General features: G+C 39.3%; 2 protein-coding genes across 2 annotated transcripts; one reads left to right on the top strand and one right to left on the bottom strand.

Annotated features, from left to right (window-relative positions):
- Nucleotides 1–1,116: 1,116 nt before the first annotated feature.
- Nucleotides 1,117–8,615, top strand: ca4b (carbonic anhydrase IV b). Its single transcript, XM_063016496.1, has 7 exons — nucleotides 1,117–1,186; nucleotides 1,282–1,443; nucleotides 2,565–2,710; nucleotides 3,167–3,259; nucleotides 4,992–5,058; nucleotides 5,235–5,389; nucleotides 8,439–8,615. The coding sequence occupies exons 1-7, from the start codon at nucleotides 1,117–1,119 to the stop codon at nucleotides 8,613–8,615; spliced, it is 870 nt and encodes a 289-aa protein (XP_062872566.1).
- A 2,714-nt stretch (nucleotides 8,616–11,329) lies between these two features.
- On the bottom strand, nucleotides 11,330–15,639 carry proca1 (protein interacting with cyclin A1). The gene is made up of 4 exons (XM_063017102.1): nucleotides 15,397–15,639; nucleotides 14,024–14,156; nucleotides 13,049–13,183; nucleotides 11,330–12,956 (listed from the first exon to the last, which is right to left on the bottom strand). Exons 1-4 carry the CDS (start codon nucleotides 15,581–15,583, stop codon nucleotides 11,447–11,449), a joined length of 1,965 nt encoding a protein of 654 aa, XP_062873172.1. The 5' UTR covers nucleotides 15,584–15,639; the 3' UTR covers nucleotides 11,330–11,446.
- Between the last annotated feature and the right edge of the window lie 260 nt (nucleotides 15,640–15,899).

The following is a 15,899-nucleotide window of genomic DNA, read 5'->3' as shown; positions in this document are numbered from 1 at the left end:
GCGTGGGTTTCCTCTGGGTACTCCGATTTCCTCCCACAGTCCAAAGACATGCAAGTGCGGTGAATTAGAGATATAAAATTGTCCATGACTGTGTTTGATATAACCTTGTGAACTGATGAATCTTGTGTAATGAGTAATTACCGTTCCTGTCATGAATGTAACCAAAGTGTAAAACATGACGTTAAAATCCTAATAAATAAACAAACAATTTTATTGTGGTTAGAACTCATTTAATATACAATAGGAGCCAACATGAGATGGCTAGTGAAAATTTATGTATTTTTCTTTGATGTAATACAGTGTTTCTAGTACAAATCATATAACTAACATACCAACTTGAGTAAAAATTTGAATCCTCAAAGCATGTACATGAATTGTAGAATGTTTTGGTATCTGCTATGTGTTGAATAAGTCAACAATGGCAACCAGTGTATTAACTTAAATTCTGACAAGAAAGTTGTCTGGGGCGGCGCAGTGGCTCGTTGAGTATACTGTTGCCTCTCAAAAAGAAAGTCCTGGGTTCGATGGCCAGGTACATAGGTCTAGGTCCTTACTGTGTAGAGTTTGCATGTTCTCCCCGTGTCTGTGTGGGTTTTCTTCCTCAGTCCACAGACATGTAAGTTAGGTGAACTGGCGATGCTAATTCGCTCATGACTGTGATTGATATTCCCTGTCAAGAATGTAATTAAAGAGTAAAACACAGCATTAAAATACAGATAAAAGAATAAATAAACATGCATAAATAGTCAGGGAAACAATTGTTTTTTTAAGCCATTCTTCTCCTCTCGAAGGGTTTTTTTTTTTTTTGGAATGAACTTTGCACAGAGCTGATTGTGAACCTATTAGTCATATCAGATTAAGCAAGACCTCATAAGAAGGGTTATCTTTTGTGTATTACCCAATAATCCCAAAACAATATACACACCTGTTCATAACAGCATTTCATAGACAGGTATTTATTCTAACACCTTTCATTGTTGTCGTGTTGTTTTTTTTGTTAGTCTTCACAATTCACTCATGATCTTTAAGAGCCGTTAATCTTAAAAACAGTTTCAAATAATCCCACAGAGCTTAAGGTAATTCAGTTAAAATAATCACCACCTGTTGGTGATAAACATGTTAATAAACCTCGTTCTTTCAGACTGGTGCTATCAATCCCAGGTCTCCTGTGACCACACATGCAAAGGTGAGATCAGACCATTCGTTCACAAGACATTTTGAATTAGCAGTAGGATATGATAACATCCGTTTACTCTACACTGTTTTTTTTTTCTTCTCTAGGTCCTGATGAGTGGGTGGACATAGTACCAATGTGTGGAGGAACCAACCAGTCACCAATTAACATTGTAACAAAAAAAAGGATTATTCAAAACTTTGCACCACTCAAATTTCATGGTTACCAAAGCCCATTCCAGGGTTTGATTTTTAACAATGGTCACACAGGTAAGACTTTAATTAGCTGGAATTGAAATGATTCATTTGTATAATGTTATAACCTAAGCTGCAAACTAAAATGCACAGTACATGATACTGAGTAAATGTCAAGTAAGGAAAATGATTTACAATATACTTTTACATACAAGCATATATAAGTTGCCTACACAGAGCCCTGGTCTCAACCCTAATGAACACTTATGGGAAGAATTAAACCTTGATTGTGAGCCAGGTCTTCTATTCCATCATCCTTACTCTACTGACTGAATGGGCACAGACTCCCACAGAGACACTCCAAAGCTACAAAAGAAATGAGAGAGCAATTCAATGTTAATACTGATGGTTTTGAATGGGATGTTCACCAAGCTCATGTTCAGGTGTCCCAATACTTTAGTACATATAGTTTACGGTGACTTAATGAATGAATGACTTAAGCAGTTTACAGTCTTCTGTTCAAGCTCTGCTCCCTATAGCCTTGTAAAGCAGCCCCCTCCAGTGGCAAAAACCTCGTTTTGTAAATGATGCAAATGAGGTTTTGAGAGTGCTTAATGCTTTTGATAGTCATTAAGAGAGAACAAATTAGATTTTAAGCAGTGTGGTACCTATTGTTGGCAATTTAATAAACATAAATCCTAATAATTAAACTTATAGATTTACATTATGCAGGACATTTACAGTAACTGATTGCAGGCATTACATTGATTAAAATGCATTTGGAAGTTGGGCAGTGCTTTAAAATAGGACCCAGCTACAACATTTCCAGACATATATGTAGATATTTAAAAGAAAAATCAGTTCTTTATATCAATGTCTTAAACATGGTGCAAATTGCGTATTAAATTAGTATGTGCAGTGATGTTAATTCTCCTCAAATGACTCAAATTACTCAGCTGCTGCTATTAGTGAATCAGCTTTGAATTTAATCTGTATGTTATAGAATATGCACTTTATTTCTTGAACGTTATGCACTTTTATAATTAGCTGACTAAGAGGGAAATGGGGTATTGGACATTTAGGTAATGGACATTTTTAGCATTTAAAAAGTGATCACAGACGTGATGCTGAATGGTAAATTAAACAAATTTCTAGATCACAAAAAGTCACAACTCTATTTTTATTGTAATTTTCAGTAAAGCTGAGCTTGCCAGGCACTGCAACAATCGATGGTGGAAAGCTGGAGGACAAATACAAAGCAATGGAAATCCATTTCCACTGGGGTAAAAATGGTGGGCCTGGATCAGAGCACACCATTGATGGAGAGCAGTATCCAATGGAGGTAATACTCTATAAGACAAATGACTAAACCACACATTGGAGCCAAAAGTATGTGGACTTGAGGTCATTGAGTTCAGATGTTTTAGCACATAGTTTGGGGAACATGAATTGTTTAAAAAGTGAGGTCCATAAACACCAGGTTTGGAGGAATGCCCTTATAATACCCTAATAAATACATTTGGGAAGAATTGGATTGTTGATTGAACTCAAAATATTGTGGTAAGGCTTTTATTGGGATACTGCTATAACCACAGGGGGCATGCTCATGCTCAAGTTTTGGAATGGTATGTCCAACAAGATTTTGACCAGGTATCCACATACTTTAAGACATATAAAGTATTATTCACTGCTATATTATAGACATTATAAATTATTAATAAAGCAGTTGAATGTGAATATTTTGTTTAGTGTAGTTAGTGGTGTTACTCAGGCAGACAAATTTCTTGTATCTCCATAGATGCATATTGTTCACATAAAGGAAAAGTACAGCTCTGTTCAAGAGGCTACTGAAGACACCTCCGGACTAGCAGTTCTCGGAGTCTTTTTCCAGGTATGGATATTTTTCCTGAGTTTAATAATCATGGTAAAAAGGAACTATGTTAACTGTTAAACCTTTGATTAATGTGTGATCTAATTTAGATGTATACAGTGTATCACAAAAGTGAGTACACCCCTCACATTTCTGCAAATATTTCATTATATCTTTTCATGGGACAACACTATAGACATGAAACTTGGATATAACTTAGAGTAGTCAGTGTACAACTTGTATAGCAGTGTAGATTTACTGTCTTCTGAAAATAACTCAACACACAGCCATTAATGTCTTAATAGCTGGCAACATAAGTGAGTACACCCCACAGTGAACATGTCCAAATTGTGCCCAAATGTGTCGTTGTCCCTCCCTGGTGTCATGTGTCAAGGTCCCAGGTGTAAATGGGGAGCAGGGCTCTTAAATTTGGTGTTTTGGGTACAATTCTCTCATACTGGCCACTGGATATTCAACATGGCACCTCATGGCAAAGAACTCTCTGAGGATGTGAGAAATAGAATTGTTGCTCTCCACAAAGATGGCCTGGGCTATAAGAAGATTGCTAACACCCTGAAACTGAGCTACAGCATGGTGGCCAAGGTCATACAGTGGTTTTCCAGGACAGGTTCCACTCGGAACAGGCTTCGCCAGGGTCGACCAAAGAAGTTGAGTCCACGTGTTCGGCGTCATATCCAGAGGTTGGCTTTAAAAAATAGACACATGAGTGCTGCCAGCATTGCTGCAGAGGTTGAAGACGTGGGAGGTCAGCCTGTCAGTGCTCAGACCATACGCCGCACACTGCATCAACTCGGTCTGCATGGTCGTCATCCCAGAAGGAAGCTGACGCACAAGAAAGCCCGCAAACAGTTTGCTGAAGACAAGCAGTCCAAGAACATGGATTACTGGAATGCCCTGTGGTCTGACGAGACCAAGATAAACTTGTTTGGCTCAGATGGTGTCCAGCATGTGTGGCGGCGCCCTGGTGAGAAGTACCAAGACAACTGTATCTTGCCTACAGTCAAGCATGGTGGTGGTAGCATCATGGTCTTGGGCTGCATGAGTGTTGCTGGCACTGGGGAGCTGCAGTTCATTGAGGGAAACATGAATTCCAACATGTACTGTGACATTCTGAAACAGAGCATGATCCCCTCCCTTCGAAAACTGGGCCTCATGGCAGTTTTCCAACAGGATAACGACCCCAAACACAACCTCCAAGATGACAACTGCCTTGCTGAGGAAGCTGAAGGTAAAGGTGATGGACTAAACCCAATTGAGCACCTGTGGCGCATCCTCAAGTGGAAGGTAGAGGAGTTCAAGGTGTCTAACATCCACCAGCTCCGTGATGTCATCATGGAGGAGTGGAAGAGGATTCCAGCAGCAACCTGTGCAGCTCTGGTGAATTCCATGCCCAGGAGGGTTAAGGCAGTGCTGGATAATAATGGTGGTCACACAAAATATTGACACTTTGGGCACAATTTGGACATGTTCACTGTGGGGTGTACTCACTTATGTTGCCAGCCATTTTAGACATTAATGGCTGTGTGTTGAGTTATTTTCAGAAGACAGTAAATCTACACTGCTATACAAGTTGTACACTGACTAATCTAAGTTATATCCAAGTTTTATTTCTGTAGTGTTGTCCCATGAAAAGATATAATAAAATATTTGCAGAAATGTGAGGGGTGTACTCACTTTTGTGATACACTGTACATGTATACATGCCATTAAATCAGTGTTCTTTTTCTCGCAGGAATCGGGAAGTGCAAACAAGAATTATGACTCCATTATAGATGCTCTGCCTAATATCACACAACCATGTAAATCACTCAGTTTTATGGTTTTGTTTATTGTCATACAATGCTTGTTTAGGACTTTATTGTTTTATGGTCCACCTACGAAAACTAAAACAGAGTCAGAACAAGATTAGTTCTAGTGGTTAACAGAAAGTTTGGCTTAACTAATAACTATCATTTCTAACCTGATTTCTCTCTAGCCAGCAATTCATCTCTCAGCTTGGCATCATTGGACATGCTTATTCCTCAAAAGACCAAATTCTATCGCTACCAAGGGTCCTTAACTACACCCAATTGCTCAGAGGCAGTAATCTGGACTGTCTTTGAAAAGCCTGTTGATCTCGACGTGCAGCAAGTAAGTTCTACATAGAAGATCGTCTTAACCCAACTTGACCTTTTAATAACATTTGTAGGACTCACTCATTTTATCTTATAAAATCTTGTAGTGTGTGTATTGAACTAAAAGTCATAGAAAGACACCCATATTTAACCAATTATAATATTTCACAGGTTGGGTCATACTAAGACTTAATATATATATACACACCGATCAGTCATAACATTAAAACCACCTACTTGTTTCTACACTCACTGTCCATTTTATCAGCTCCACTTACCATATAGAAGCACTTTGTAGTTCTACAATTACTGACTGTAGTCCATCTATTTCTCTACATACTTTTTTAGCCTGCTTTCACCCTGTTCCTCAATGGTCAGGACCCCCACAGGACCACCACAGAGCAGGTATTATTTGGGTGGTGGATCAATCTCAGCACTGCAGTTACAATGACATGGTGGTGGTGTGTTAGTGTGTGTTGTGCTGGTATGAGTGGATCAGACACAGCAGCGCTGCTGGAGTATTTAAACACCGTGTCCACTCACTGTCCGCTCTATTAGACACTCCTACCTAGTTGGTCCACCTTGTAGATGTAAAGTCAGAGACGATCGCTCATCTATTGCTGCTGTTTGAGTCGGTCATCTTCTAGACCTTCATCAGTGGTCACAGGACGCCGCCCACGGGGCGCTGTTGGCTGGATATTTTTGATTGGTGGACTATTCTGAGCAGTGGGGTTTTTTAAACTCCAGCAGCGTTGCTGTGTCTGATCCGCTCATACCAGCACAACACACACTAACACACCACCACCATGTCAGTGTCACTGCAGTGCCGAGAATGATCAACCACCTAAATAATACCCACTCTGGTGGTGGTCCCGGGAGAGTCCTGACCATTGAAGACAAACAGATGGACTACAGTCAGTAATTGTAGAACTACAAAGTGCTTCTATATGGTAAGTGGAGCTGATAAAATGGACAGTGAGTGTAGAAACAAGGAAGTGGTTTTAATGTTATGGTTGATCAGTGTAGATATCTAAATATATAGCTGATAGGGCTTTGACTGTGTTGTTCAAACACTGTACTGCTAAGTTTTTCATATATTTAGTAATTAACCTAAATATTAACATGTAACATTGGAGCATAATGATACATTAAACTGACAAAGAGAGATGAACAGTGCTGTTAGAATTGATCATTAAAACCACTGCATCCTTTAAGTTCTAGACCTTAAACGAAGAGTATTTGACTTTCAATTTACTGTTTTAATATTTAGAAAAGAGCTGATAGTAAAACATGTGTGTAGTAAAATAACCTGGTGTTTGAGGCAAGAAAATAATAGTAATATTAATCATCTACTTCTGCTAATGATAACTAATAATAACAACCACAAGGAGGCAATGTACAGTACATGCCTTTTAATGAGTTGATAGCACGTTTGCTTGAGCTGTAGCTTTGACAGGAACACTGAAGTATTTTTAATACTGTTAGATTCCTTAAAACACTTGAATATCTTTTTAACAAAGGTAATTGAACTGGAACCTTTTAAATCTTGACCAGTAAGCAGTGGCCCAGTTCTCACAGTTCCATATTTCAAGTACCAAAGATTTTACTACCTTGTTCAATGGGGAAAAAGCTTCCAGTGACCTTTAGTATGCTAAGCTTTGCATTCTCTTATTTTTGGTTCAAATTCTTCAATTTATTAATAAGTCCGACATGAGCTGAGTCAGATAGGTTATCATGGAGTATGATATTTCTATTTTCTCTTGGATGGCCACAGTTCACACACTGTCAGGACAAAAATGAGGCACTGGAGTCCAAGAAACTGTCTGTGGAGCTGTCATTAAATTATGGCAAGTCTTAAACCAAAGCAAGGATATAAAAGGTGTTTTCACAGTGGCATCAATAAATTTAAATGGAAGAAGCTTGGCTTAAAGTTGAACATTCCTAGTGTTGGTCGTCCAGCCAAATTGAGCGGTAGGGCCAGACAGGCTTGGTCACTCTTAAAGTGCTCCAATAGACCAGTGTAGAAAAGAGAGAACCTTTTGGGCAGGCAACACTCTCTGCAGTACTCACTAAATCAAGCCTAGTGGCAGAGAGGGCAGTGTTGAGTAATAGACACATGACAGCCTGATTAAAAGACCCTGGTAACATGAAGATTCTTTGGTCTGTTGAGACGAAAAAAGGCTTATGAGGGTTCTTCTCAGCAACAGAGACAGGGAGACTGGTCGGAACTAAAGGACAGATCAATGCAGCCAAATACAGGAACATCTCTAACAAAACAATTTCTACAGAATACTGAGTACTCAGACTGTTGTGGCAGTTTGGCAATGAACTCAAAGCACGCAGCCAAAACAACACCTGATTGTCTTCCGGGCAAGTCTTTGAATGCCCTTGAGTGGCTCAGCCAAAGCCAGGACTTAAACCACATCAAAAACTGTGGAGAAGCCTGAAGATGGTAGTTTACAGAAACTTAATATTTAATCTGACAGTCCTTGAGTTGTGACCCTTGGGTGGGTTGTGAGTCAAAAAAGGGGTCGCAGAGAAAAAAATAATAATAATTAAATAAACACATTTTAACAGGCTCATAAACACAAAATGAACTTGTACACGAACGCCACCTTGTGGAGGCATTACGTTACATCTTGTAAACCACAGTGGGACCAGATTGCCACCATTCTTATTATTCAAGTATATTTTGGTTTGTGTTTTGTTTTAAGTGCTGTTTGTGTTGCCTGGGTCGTGGTAAAAATCATGGAGAAAATGCGGGTCGCTTGCGGGTCCCTGCTTGGGATAAGCTGCCCAAATCCAGGCATGCATAACTTGTGTAGATGTCTCTCAAATGACTTCTGTAAAGTGTTTGATTCTTGATTAAGTAAAAAAAAAAACTTTTAAAAACCTATTTTACTTCATCACTGATTGCATGTAGATTGATAAATGAAACAGCTTATATCAACACAACACAAAGTGTGCAAAAATGAAGGGGTCTGAATACTTTTTCACTATGTGGATGACTAGAAGCTTTGAATTCACTGTGTCCACCCTGCTAATTTTTTTCTGATATTTCACAGCTTTCTGCGTTCTCTAATCTGATATTTTCAAATGAGACTGCCATGGTGAAGACATTTCGCCCTGTGCAGCCACTCAACGGGCGAGAGGTCTATTATTCTGGAGCGACTCTTGCATCTGCCAGCATCATACTTGTTATCAGTGGTTTTCTCACGGCCTGCTGGACTGTACTGGATTAAAATATGTGGTATTTAAACGATGTAGTGATCAGTAGCTGATGTAAGATTTGTGTTTGTCTTTTCTGTGTTTTTGTCTTACTTGTTACTCTGAACGTTTTACATTTATTTGTAACAGAACAAAGTTTTTTACTTTGCCATGTGCTCTGTACAATGTTAAGCTGTGTTTATTATTCACTCACATAAAACGTAATTAAAGTGAAATTTAAAAACATTTAACGTCATTATTTAAAGTATTTTTTCTTGTTTTCTGCAACCATACACCGACCAGGCATAACAATATGACCACTGATAGGTGAAGTGAATAACACTGATTATCTCTTCATCACGGCACCTGTTAGTGGGGGGGGTCTGCAGTGGTCAGTATCTATCAAAAGTGGTCCAAGGAAGGAACAGTGGTAAACCGGCGACAGGGTCATGGGCGGCCATGGCTCATTGATGCACGTGGAGAGCGAAGGCTGACCCGTGTGGTGCGATCCAACAGACGAGCTACTGTAGCTCAAATTGCTGAAGAAGTTAATGCTGGTTCTGATAGAAAGGTGTCAGAATACACAGTGCATCACAGTTGCAGGGCTGTTTTGGCAGCAAAAGGGGGACCAACACAATATTAGTAAGGTGGTCATAATGTTAGACCTGATCGGTGTATACTTTTGTGTTTCTTTTGTTTTTTTTCTAATGATCCAAGATTCAGCCAGACACGATTGGCTATGTCTGAGAGTGGAGACAAGACGCCAATCCATTGTGGGGCCTTAGCAGTCACCCCCGATTGCTAAGGCCCCACAATGGATTGGTGTCTTTTTCCGGGTTGCGTTGTGGCATTACGCCCAGTGATTCTAAGGAAACCCACCATGAAGATAAAATCCAATTATCTAAAAATCTGAAAAATAATCTGTAAGATACAACCTTTGTTTAAAACATTTGAACTCTAGATACCCTAGATAATAATGCTGGCAGTGTCTAGTGTCTGGCTTTGTGCTGACATGCTTTGAAGGATAAAGTAAGACTAATAAAGTAAGACTAATAGGCATAAAAATGCACAGCTGCCCAACAGGGTGTTTAGTTTTCATTTAGCCCCTGGTTTACCTTCTTAATTTCTTTATTGGGAGCCTCATACCTCTGACCGATCAGATACCAGGGTTTTAGAACTGCTTCTGGAGGAGTGCATATGTGTACTGTATATACTGTATATAAGAGCCCTTCAAGTCCTTGCATGCCCACTTTTTGCCCTTATAACCCCTCCAACCTCTGTTTCCCATTCAAAAACCATGAGGCATGCAAACCATTGTACACACATGTATTCATACTCTCAGGGTTGTACTACTGGCTCATTTTTCTTTTGGGAAAATGTACTTTTGAATAAAAGTGAGCATTGTGTCCGAGCTCCCATTCTTAAAGTGCTGAGCACCTCAGGGCTTTGAAGGAGGAGTCTGCTGAGCGAGCAGGCGTGGACTTGTCATCACACCATCATTTGAATAATCGTATGACTGGTGCTATTTCCCTGTGTTTTCAAGTTCATTTAAATGAGCTTAAAATAAAGTGGATCTTTTATTCTGTTGTTGTTCTGCTAAATATGACAGTTTGTGTACAATACTTTTATATGCATGCTTTCTATATTTTTGCCGTCTTTATCTTGTTCAGCTCTGGTACAGTGGTACTTGTTAATTATTAAGTTTAGGTGAGTCAGTCATACCCATAGCTAACGGGTATAAAATCAATAACTGTGGCAGTTTGAGGAAGGTCCTTTCCTGTTTAATCATGAATGTGCTCCTAGGCAGATCATTGTTGGACATAGATAATATATCTATATATGGACACCTGACCATGAGCTTGTTGGACATCCCAGGTCTGAAGTTGAGGCTATAATAGATTTGGAAAGTCAATGGAAATGTGCGCCCAATCAGTCAAGATTTGTGAGGTCAGGTGTCATTGTTGCAACATTTTATCCATTTCATCACAAAAGTGTTCAGTGGAGTTGAGGTCAAGACTCTGAAGTCTCTCTACATCACCAGGCTTTGAGTACAAAGACAAAGCCATGCTCAGGAAAGGGCCTTCCCCAAACTGCTACCACTGTATAGTTAGTGAGCCATGTGGCTAAAATGGGTTTCATGGGTTACTAAGAATCCTATTTGAGGAAAACGTCTCTAGTATATACATTCACATTTAAATGTTATCTTATATCTGATAGATAGATAGATAGATAGATAGATAGATAGATAGATAGATAGATAGATAGATAGATAGATAGATAGATAGATAGATAGATAGATAGATAGATAGATAGATAGATAGATAGACATGTATTGATTAGCTTATGAGAGTCTGAAATAGCTGAGCTGGCTGTTTTCTATTATTTATTACTAAAAGTTGGAAAGACACACCAAACCCGGATTATTCTTTTGCAAAGAATGTGACCCTTTCCCACTTAATACCCTTAATTCACTGGCAAAGATTCCAGAGGCCAAAGTCTACCAGCAACAAATCAACATTACATAAGTTGTTCATCTGGGTAAAGGTCAATGAGCTATGAAGGGATTTATGCAGACTACTGGAGTTTCAATGCACCATAGACCATAGACCACCATCTTACTGAATAGTTTATATGATATTTATTTTATAATTGATTGTATACACCTGTTACCAATGAGTGAGGCTAAAACACTTGAAATCAATAATTAGGAGTGTCCGCATTACGTGATTAAGACAAATTAATCTGACAGTGTTTTCCAAACTCATTTATTTAGTGACAATGTTGCATAGATTGAATAATTCATTATGGGTTTTACAACAATTACGTAAAAAAATTGTATTGTATCAATTACAAACAAATCATTTCACTATAGTGCTTTGTTCTTTCTTCTTTTCTTGCCAGTGCTAGCTTTTGATCTTCTTATCTTGGTTGTTCTTGTTTTTAGAGGCGCCATGGAAGGAGTGATAGTCTGGAAATAAGGGAAAAGCCCAGTGCTTGCACCAACCCTGCTTGCCTGAGTGTCTGCAAAATCTGGACCTGAAACAGTTGAGGTACTGGTATCCGTGATTGTCCTAGTTTCATGCCCGGGTCTAATTGTGTCTTCCATAATGGATAAATCAGCGTCGGATTGCCCAGATCTCCTTCTGTCACCTGAACCCTTTAACCTCGGGTGTCTCTTTTTAGGTCGAATATCACCAGAGATGCCTGTTAGAGATCTTCCCAACTCAGTCTCTAGTGGATTAGGCTGTAGCCTCTCTGATCCACCACTTGGCTCGGCCATTAGCGGCTCTTCTGTTGCTAAATCCTTGGTGGGGGATGAAGGAGTACTGAGCTTTCGATTTTTCTTCCTCCCCCCTCTCTGCCTTAACCTCGGCCTTTTGGTTCCAACAATGGGCGCATTCTGTACGCTGGCAGTTAAAGCGGATCCCTTTTCATGCTGCAACTCAAAGTTAAGTAGCACCGCCTCCACTGGTGGGCTGATCGCAGGGTGTGTTGTTGGACCAGCTAGGCCGGAGCTTTGAGGCGTACTCGTCGGGGCGTTATCCGCCATCGTTTTGTGCAGGGTGAATTCTGCCGGGAGGGAAGTTGGAACTGGACGCCTTTGCCTTTTTCTTTGTTTTATCCTTGCATGTCTGGGTCTGCTGGTGATAGTGAAAGGGATGTGAGTTGTGAACACTAGCTGAACAGATTCCGCATCCTTGATTTGTTCAAGCGTCCCTGCCTTTTGCTTGGCGTTCGGTACGATGGTGGTCTCGACTTGCCTCTCGTTAGGTATCCTCTGATGGTCATCCCTCATCATCTTATTGGGATGTGCACTGTCACTAACAGAATTGAAATTCAAGTTGCCATTCTTGCCAACCCAGATTTGGTCTTCTACAAAGTTCTTGTTTATGACCTGTTCTGTCGTGTTTGCAGACGGAGCCCCGGCAACACCCTCATCGGCTTTTGAGACCCCTCCAGCATTCTGCTTAGTCGACTTCCCTTTTCCTTTCCCTCTCCTCTTTTTTGATTTCTTTTTCTTCTTGCCACCATTCTTCTTCCTCTTCTTGTCTGAGCTCTGTGTCTCGCCTTTGTCTTCTTCAGCAGACGAGCCCTGAGATGTGGACACTGTAGCCAGCACTTTGATGAAGTCCTCGGCTGCCATGACAACGTTTGTAAGCGAGGGCTCCTCTGGCGCGGGGCTTTTGGAGCCTGAAAAGCTGGACTGGGTCGTGCTCTCAGACTGTCCTGATTCTTTTCGCGTGTCTTCGTCTTGTTCAGGTAGTTTGTTCTTAGAAGGTACTATGGGCAATGCATCAATAACTTCAATGCCTCCGAAGTCATAAGGGACTGATTCTTTTACCAGGGCAACGGGCACTTTGTCATATTTCTTACACCTACAGCAGAAAATAAAAGCAGGAATCATATGATATGGTAGTGGAAACTTGATTTGGTTTCTGAGTGGGAGCATTTATTATCTGATACTTACACGCCGTACCAGTGACGCTCAACACACTGTTCCTCAATGGAGAATTCAAAGCAGGAGACTTCGATCACATTAAAGAAAGCTTGTCCAACCACCCGGGATGCAGTGTCATTAACTGCCCGTAAGCACTGCTTTAACCTGCAGGAGTCAGAAACCAAGGGCATTAGTAGCAAAATAGTTCTTCAGGCCAAAATGATTTATCCAAAAACATATTCAATGCTTTAAAGAAAACAATACAGATGCAATGTGTAATTTTAGTTCAACTTGAGCCTTACTGAAACAATAGAAAAATATTACAAACATTTTAACTATATAAAGAAAGTGTTGACATTTATGAAAAGTCAGGTGATTCAGCCACACCCATTGCCAGCAGGTGTATCCAATAAATTATTAAAAAGAAATGATCTGCTTTCAACTTTGTGATGCCAGTTTTCTGTTTCAGGATGACTGTGCGCCTGTGCACAAAGCGAGGTCAGTAAAAACATGTTCTGACAAATTTAGTGTGAAGGAGCTTAACGTTGATTGTGAGCCAGGCCTCTTGGCCTCTTGTTCAATTTCGGGACTTGATCTCTGTTCAATGTAAATATAAAAGAACAATAAAAGTCCTGCTTGTGTGTAGCGGCAAGGTCACTTTGTGTTTAGACTTGGTCAAATTGCCAAGGCTGTTTGGTAACTTTTGTAAAAAAAAAATAATAATAATAATAATATAATAATAACAGCATCTTTATATATAATCTACAATTTATCATTATAAAAAAATAATATTATTTCAGTATAATAATATACCTGGTTCTTTTCTTAACTAAAATTATTATTAATGTGTTCTGTTTAAAGCATCACATTTATTTTGCAGTGACTTCCAACTACTGAACTCCTCTCAATGAATGTATCTAGCAAATTCAGATTTCAATATCCATCCAATGACATGACTAAGGTGATGATAAGTTGCAGATTGGCTAATTTTGTCATTTAACTTACGTATTGTCGCAGTCGCAGTGTGAAATGGAGTGCCATTTAAAGTTGGTGAAGCCATAGTTGGAGGAGAAAGCATGAATGACGTGAGGACAGTGGTCATGGGTACGGCAGCACTTGTCCGTCTCAGCAAATTCCCCTGGATAAACGACAGAGACAAAAGAGCAGATGTAATAACATGCCAAATGTTTCTTAAAAGCAATTACTTAAAAGCTATTACTAATTGATTTTGCATTATGACATCAGAAATTGCACTGAGGTACCGAAATATGTCATAGATAGACTACATGAATACAAGACTGGCCACAATTAAAGGTTGTATGGTCAACCTTTTATGGAAAATACAATAACAAAAATATAACCCAATATCTCTGACTGTAAAAGAATATATTTGCCTTGCAGTTAAAAGAACACCATTTACACCACCTACATACTTCAATTTTAATTATTTCTTTCTTTCTTACATAATGAAAATAAATAATACATACCATGGCCCAAATTTAAAATGCATAAATAGAGGAAAATAATTCTATTAAATTATATTAGTCTTGTTTTAAATAGACTAACGAAAGAAAAAAATTCAATTAAACTACCTGTTGACATGTAGAAATTATATTGTGAATTTTACATGCACAATCACATTCTCATATTATTTTTATGTTAAGGAAGTTTTTCAATAATAAGGAGTTTATGATTCAGTGTTGGATTAATTAAACTGGGTTTATAGTGCAGTGTTGGAATTATTTACCTGGGTTTATAGTACAGTGTTGGATTAATATAACTGAGTTTATGGGCAGTGTTGGATTATTTAACTGGGTTTATAGTACAGTGTTGAATTTTAACTGGGTTTATGGTACAGTGTTGGATTTTTTAACTGGGTTTATGGTGCAGTGTTGGATTAATCAAACGAACAAAGGTTTTGATGGCGTAATGTTATATTAAACTAAAGGTATTTATGGTGCAGGGATGGATTAATTTATCTAAGTTCATGGTGCAGTGTTGGATTTTTTAACTTGGTTTATGGTGCAGTGTTGGATTGATCAAACAAACAACCAAAGTTTTGATGGAGTAATGTTGGATTAAACTAAAGCTATTTATGTTGATGTGATGGATTAATTTAATTGAGTTCATGGTGCAGTGCTGGACTGATCAACGAACATCAAAAGTTTCGATGGTGTAACGCTGTATTAAATGAAAGCTGTTTGTGTTGCAGTGATGGATTAAAAGTCACCGTGTTTATGGTATAATGCTGGATTGAAATGTACGGAGTTGATAATGTAATGTTAGATTAAAATAAAAGTTGTTTATGGTGTAGTTGTTGGTTTAAAATATCTGAGTTTATGATGAAGTTGGTGGTGTATTAATGGATTCAAACTTACCCAGCTGATTGTAGTTATCGGCGATGTTTCCAGCTCCACACCACAGAGTCCCGGGGTAAGTAAAACCCCACTTGGATCTGCGCACTGTCGCACTTCTGATGCTTTCATCCGCATCCAGATCTGAAAGTTCAGCTTTACTGAACTCTCCGTCCAGATAAGAGAGGAAGAGAAAGAAAACAGCCCACATCTCTCAGCGCTCCCACTTTCAGCACCAGGGCGTGTGAGACAGCACCGGGGGTCGGTGGTGTTGGGGGTGTTGAGGGTGTCAGGATGCTGCAGCTGCAGGCTTTAATAAGCTGAGGAGGATCATGGGAGGAGCTCCTACTTTATTACCATTTTCCCGAGCATCAACTTACTCAACTCACTCCCATTCAAGTTCATTTCATTACAACAACCTGCATGTGCAAATATGTGCAAATCACAGCGGGTCTGCCCTAAACACGCTTCCTGCTGTGGGTTAACATCGTGCAAAATTCAGTGAAATGCCATGTCAACCTCATCTG

Source organism: Trichomycterus rosablanca, chromosome 20, assembly GCF_030014385.1.
Source record: "Trichomycterus rosablanca isolate fTriRos1 chromosome 20, fTriRos1.hap1, whole genome shotgun sequence".
NCBI lineage: Eukaryota > Metazoa > Chordata > Actinopteri > Siluriformes > Trichomycteridae > Trichomycterus > Trichomycterus rosablanca.
This window is presented reverse-complemented; position numbering and strand designations above follow the sequence as displayed.

Coding starts and splice junctions, on each gene's coding strand:
- ca4b (XM_063016496.1), top strand. CDS start 1,117: ATGTTAATAAACCTCGTTCTTTCAGACTGGTGCTATCAATCCCAGGTC. Junction 1,187..1,281: donor CTGTGACCACACATGCAAAG/GTGAGATCAGAC, acceptor TTTCTTCTCTAG/GTCCTGATGAGTGGGTGGAC. Junction 5,390..8,438: donor TTGATCTCGACGTGCAGCAA/GTAAGTTCTACA, acceptor GATATTTCACAG/CTTTCTGCGTTCTCTAATCT.
- proca1 (XM_063017102.1), bottom strand. CDS start 15,583: ATGTGGGCTGTTTTCTTTCTCTTCCTCTCTTATCTGGACGGAGAGTTC. Junction 14,157..15,396: donor CGATAACTACAATCAGCTGG/GTAAGTTTGAAT, acceptor TCGTTTATCCAG/GGGAATTTGCTGAGACGGAC. Junction 13,184..14,023: donor CACTGCGACTGCGACAATAC/GTAAGTTAAATG, acceptor TGACTCCTGCAG/GTTAAAGCAGTGCTTACGGG.